The 5998-nt window shown below is 41.5% G+C and overlaps 2 protein-coding genes across 3 annotated transcripts in view; one reads left to right on the plus strand and one right to left on the minus strand.

Annotated features, from left to right (window-relative positions):
- The window catches only part of LOC118428001 (flavin-containing monooxygenase 5-like), a 10467-nt gene extending 9012 nt beyond the window's left edge, over positions 1-1455 (minus strand). Inside the window, exon 1 of the mRNA XM_035837964.1 lies at positions 1404-1455. Within this exon, the coding sequence (XP_035693857.1) occupies positions 1404-1455 (52 nt within the window). The remainder of the gene's footprint in view (positions 1-1403) is intronic.
- Positions 1456-3588: 2133 nt separating this feature from the next.
- The window catches only part of LOC118428262 (calcium-binding protein 39-like), a 17340-nt gene continuing 14930 nt past the window's right edge, over positions 3589-5998 (plus strand). For both annotated transcript variants that reach the window (XM_035838276.1, XM_035838277.1), the window contains exon 1: positions 3589-3734. The gene's annotated coding sequence lies outside the window, so the exon portion shown is untranslated. The remainder of the gene's footprint in view (positions 3735-5998) is intronic.

Consider the following 5998-nt stretch of genomic DNA (forward strand, 5'->3'; position numbering starts at 1 on the left):
TCAAAACTTTAAGCCTAGTTCACCTTTATCCGCGGGGTACCTATATCCATTGTATTAGGGTATTTAGCGGTATATCAGGTCAATGGACGGTGGTTTCAAACTTTGATATTTTGAAGTAGAAAAACTGTAAAATCCGCCGACTCTATGTTCCTGAATACTGTTTTTAAAGTAGAACGGATATAGGTTACCCCGCGGATAAAGGTGAACTAGCATTACATGCCACTTAATCCTCATATTTGGCAACAGCCCTTAAAACTCATCAGTGACCTACATGCCAGCTGTAAACACGTGCAATCACTTCCGAGAATCGTCGGAGCAATACAAACAACAACAACACTCAAAAGTAAATATTGACATACAAGTGTCCTACATACAAGCTGTAAACAAGTTTATATATAGATATTGACATCAGGGGCCATTTACAGTACGTCAGGAAACAAGTGGGCACATCCAAGAAAAAGAGCTCTGATTGGACAAGATCTCATTTTGATTGTCAATTTGATCAATTTTTGGCTGTTTCAAAAAAAGAAAATCAACCATCCTGTAAATCAAAGTACTTAATGAAAAATCAGCAAATGCATGCCATAGATTGCAAAAAAAATTATAGCAGAATAATTATTCTAATGTTATAGAATGCCAATGTCAATTTCAAGATTAAAGAAGGAGGTGTGAAAGAACAAAAATGAAGACCCTATTGTTCGGTATACCATACTGAGCTGTGTGTTCAACCTCACCTGTTCAACCTCATGACCACATAGGTTTCATACTGAAGGCAACTTTTCTTCACCAAAGTTTTTTTTATTCGGACTCTTGCATCAGTCAACATCAATGATGAAAACTTCTGTCTGAAGTTGGTGAGTCACTACAAATCACCCGGATGGAGGCCTGGAGAACCTCCATACCATATCAGACACACGGTGGTTTACATCATTCACCTGGATGGGAGTCCTGGTGCATCCCTGTCTTATTTTAAATCAGCTACAAGAAAGGGTATGTCACCATGTAAGGGGCGGTATAACTTTAGCCTACTGCTTCTTTTTACCATGATGATGAAAAAAAACCTTTTCCAAGAGTAAATGCCACTGACTGTAATTCACTGCTAATGCCATGCATGGCGTCTTGTGTGGCGTAACTGGTAGAGCGTTCGGCTCGGAATCTATAGTTACCGAGTTTGGTACACGCCATGCCCCCGACGTTGTGTCCTTTACACAACCTTCCTCACTTCACCCAGGTGTAAAAATGGGTACCTGACTTTGGTCGGGGAGGTAAAAGAAAAGACTACCTTACCTTCCGTCTGTACTGTGTATGTGGCAATTTTGATATAAGTTATTAACTTGAGTCACATTGTCCTCGTCTGTCCAAAAGCAAACAGAAAAAATGCACTGCTAACTGTAAATGAGTACCTGATATTCCTGCTCCTATAACCACCACATCGGTTTCCATGACGCCCGCCATGTTCCTGTCAACACCTGCAGAGAGAGTTGAATCTTCTCTTTCTTAGTTGACGCTGCAGAGTTCCTTGGAAAGCGAGAGTGATTTCTTACTTACAGGTGTGTAGGAAGGTAACACTGGCAATGATGAAAGTGGGGAAGAGAGTAAGGTAAGGTAATGCTTAAGTTTAACTTCATCTGTGAGGTAACCTGTATCCATTGTTATTAAAAAAGGGTATGTAGGGATAAAAAGCAGATGAAAGTTGGTTTCGAACTGTAAAAGTTTAGATACTTTTTCATACACATGCACTAGTGATAAATTTTCCAGTTTTAAACCACTGTCTGTCAACTTCATATCCTAAATAACCTGCTTAAAAAAAGCAATGGAGATAGGTTACCCTGCATATAAAGGTGAACAGAACAGAACAGAACAGAACAAACACCTCAGATGATTCTTACAACTCAAGAAACCCTTTAAAGTTTAAGAAATTTATCACCATAGATAGGATTTCTTAAATGCTGGTTTGGAGTAAAAAAAAAGGACCACCAACAAGTGGCTACAATGCCAGTCATCTTAAGCCTATATAGTGCAGGCTGGACTGCACTATATATTTATATATATATATGTAGATGATAACTCTAAAAAAAATATTCTAACACGTAAATGACATGCTCTTAAAGCATTTCAGGAACATGGTCACAGTAGACAACGAAGTACAGAGGAAGGATTTGTATAGTATGTTGAGGGAAAAAAATCATACAAGAGGCCACAATTGCCTGGCAATCAAGTAGAACATGATGCCTGGTGAACCATGGACTTTGTTCTATCCCATAACATACAGGCTCATTATGGAATAGAAGAAATCTCTAAAGTCTTGTTCATTACAGACTCTACTCTACTATACTCTACTGAGTATGTAGCAAAACCTTCTTGTAATACAAACATCAAATTCTGATAGCAGGAAAGTTCATTCGTGCTGGTAATTGAAAGACAATCTGAAACAACTAAACTTTATCGAACCAACACTAAAAAGAACTGGTTGGGACCTCACTTACCCAAATTTTCCGCTAACTAAAATTGTTCACGGAATGGACCCGTCTACTGTAGCTTCCAGGAACGAGTGACCACGTGACTGTAACAGATCATTTCAATGAGTAGCAACTAAAATGTATCTCCTAAGTTAAAGGCCACATCTACAATTTTATTTGTTGCCCCTATTAATAAATGGATTTGTTTTTCATGCAACGAAGCACACAAAACTTGGCAGCGGTTGAGATATAGATAACTAATAGAATACAGCACCAAGTGCTCGACTCACCCACAGCAATCTCCCTCGAGATCCCAAACACACAGTAAACTCTAAACGACCCAGTTGGTAAGTAATGGACCTGTCCCAGCCTTTTCTACCCGCGATTCTAACGCCCTTGTCCCACACCCCACATACACCTACAGGATCGGCGCGTGACCTATGTGCTCTGGCCATGGCTTGGATCAGCTGTTACGTTGACTTTTGGACCCGGGCGCCAAGTCCTTCCAAAACAATGAGTTTTTAATACTAACAATAGATCCCAAAGCCAGCGGCAAGCCGGCCTTAAACATCTCGACAAAATCGTAGACTTTGAAAGGCTGTATACAGATTTGATCCATTAGTCCTAGAGTTTAGACGCAATTCAAAGATATCTAACAATGATCAATAGCTATATTTACAATTGCAACGTTATTTGTCTTTTGTCCGATACTCTCCCTGCACTGTCAAGTTTTAGAAGTTGAATAATACAGTTCCACTTGAAATTTAAGTTTAACGTTTCGAAAAAAATGACGGCAAAAAAAACTTTTAAATGTGAATCAATAAATGGATAGGAAAGCGCTGATAACGCTAGCAAATCACCTGGTCACTTCGCCGTTTTGCCAGAGTGCTGTGATATAAATTTGAACACATTAAAATCAAAATAAATGTGTCGGGCTCTTATTTTGGCTCCCAGAGTATCAAATATAATATTTCTTAACATCGATTCAAAGAAATTTTCACGTTTTGGGGTTGTAAGGAAGTGTGTGCGCACCAATATTACCTTCAGAATTCAGACTTACCGCAAAAAGCTGGCTTGCCGAGCGTTTATTTGCACGAAACAAACAAACTTTCTCGACACACTTCCCCCCTCTGCCTGCCCAGTTTCGCGCCACACCCCAGCTGGTGACCTTTGCCCCCTGCAGGACCGCCAGTTCCGCGTCTGCGCATTGCGCCCTGGTGACGTCACGCCAGTATTTGCAGGTTGGGTGTTCCACACAAGAGACTAGCGCAGAAGGTCAGTTTAAACTTCATTTTCTCAACATTTGTACCCTCTGTAGATTTGTCAGCAATATTTTATGCTTTCCGAAGTTTGTCCCTTCCAGTATATGGTGTTGATTTGGTCCAAACGGCTGTAGAAGTGAAGTAATTCGCGTCAGAAAAATGGGCGGAAAACCTTCTTGGGGAGGGGCGCGCATGCACTGCGACTGTAAATATACATTTTCCAACTTGTGTCGCATTACCCTCCATTTGCTTTTATTTCCCACAATACACAAAATCTTAACGAACTTCTTCCTCTACAACTCCGTAAACGCTTCTTCGCCATACCTAAATGTAGTACCAGATTTTCATTTACCATTCTTTCTTGTTTTACCGTTGTGTTGCGATCACAACACTACTTGAACCCAAATCTTTTTTTCCGTACCAAATCAAAGGAGGAAACAAGATGTTCAAATATTCCCGACCCTCCTTGTGCGAGCCGTTACGTAAGTCCGCATGACGGCATGTATTGGGGATCTGGCCGCGGTATGCCGATGGTATCATCAACGTGTCTGGTTGAAATTCATTGGCTTTCATTGCTTTCACAGGACTGATCACAGAGAGATCTAGAGTGATAGAAAGTTCGTGCCCCCCTCCCCAGGGTTGGACAAATTTTCTAAAATCCACTTACCTGAACTTTCCTATCGGACAAGTACATGGAAAATTTATTTGTCCGAACCAACTTTTCACTTGGCTGAAATATAAAGATGACATTTTTTGACAAGTATGTATTTTCACGTCCAGCAATGGAATTCTTCTAGTATTAGTGGCTCTATTTTTCTATGTTGACGAATGCAAGATGCCATGACAGTGAAAAGTGTATTGAAATCTCACTCATGGAAAAATCTCACTTGCCCGATCGGACAAGTGGTGCAGGACATTCACTTGCCCGATTGGCACTTTCACTTGCCCTGGACAATCGAGCTAGTGGACTTGTCCAACCCTGCTCCCCATAAAGTAATAAAGGAGCAGAAACTTAGCCAGGTAGGTAGCATATAGGAAGTTTGGGGTCATGTGGCATAGTTGGAGGATGTTTGACCCAGAACCCAGAGGTTGTGAGTTAAAATCCTGTCATGTCACTGATCTTGTGCCTTATGGAAAAGGCCCTTAACATGGAGGTCCCATGGAGGTTCCATGTTTGAGGTTTAGAGCCACACATCAAGCTGAAGAACCTGCCAAACTTTTCGAAGATTTATATTAGAGTAGGGGCTCTTCATCCTTTATGGTTCCCAATTACTTTTTGGTAGCTTCTTCCGATCTTCTTCTTCCGTTCAGCGCCCACAATCTTGCTGAAGATTATTATGGCACTAAATCAGTAAATGGAAGTACACTGCTGCCAGGTGCAAAATGTCTCAGTACTTATGCCATTTCATGTGCAATAAAACCATTATCTTAAATCATATTCCATAATCCACGCCATATCAGGTTCCATATGATCTGCCGGTAGCTATCTCGTCATTACCAAGACACTAAAATAAAATCCTGGCTGGGGCCAAGTTATCTAAGAACTTAGAAACCCGAAATTATGTATTTGTTTGCCACCCAGTCCCCACTGACCCTAGGTTGTCACTTTGGGGTCAATGGATCCTCTCACCAAACTGTTAGCTGGTCTGGATCAAGCCAGCGAGGACACCAGGGCTCAAAATTAACTACCAGTAGTACAGTAGTACTCTTACCTTTACTTAGGGACCGTACGATATTTATCGGGGGGGGAGGGCTGGTGCATTGGAAGTCGGATCAAAAAATTTTTTGATGGCCCTCCCCCGCATCTCAAAAAAGTCTGACGTGACCCTCCCCCTCCGACCTAAAAGAGAATCAGCATGGCCCGCCCCCCGGCAGGCATAATCAAACGGGTAGAAAAACAACCGATAAAATAATCTTAATATATAGACGTCAGGGCACAAGAGCGCCAGTGTTCTCGCCAGGATTTTTTCACAGCGTCGGGGCAGGGTTCCGGGGGCATGCTCCCCCGGGAAAATTTGGATTTTTAAACCCTCTAAAACAGAATTTCCTGCAATTTGAGAGGAAAATTATGCCCTTGAGATTGGATGCCGGTTGCCTTTTTTACTCCCGTTTTTCAGTAATCGACGTCCGCCCTCCCCCAAAAATATGTTATAACTATAAGCTCGGGGAATCAGCAGTCCGTGATCTGGCCCGGGTATTATTTGTCCAGTCATGTCTATATGAAAACTTTGGGTTTCTGATGCTTCCAAACAGGGCTCTAGCCAGTTGAGTTCTTCA

The sequence above is a fragment of the Branchiostoma floridae genome, chromosome 12 (genome assembly GCF_000003815.2).
Source record: "Branchiostoma floridae strain S238N-H82 chromosome 12, Bfl_VNyyK, whole genome shotgun sequence".
NCBI lineage: Eukaryota > Metazoa > Chordata > Leptocardii > Amphioxiformes > Branchiostomatidae > Branchiostoma > Branchiostoma floridae.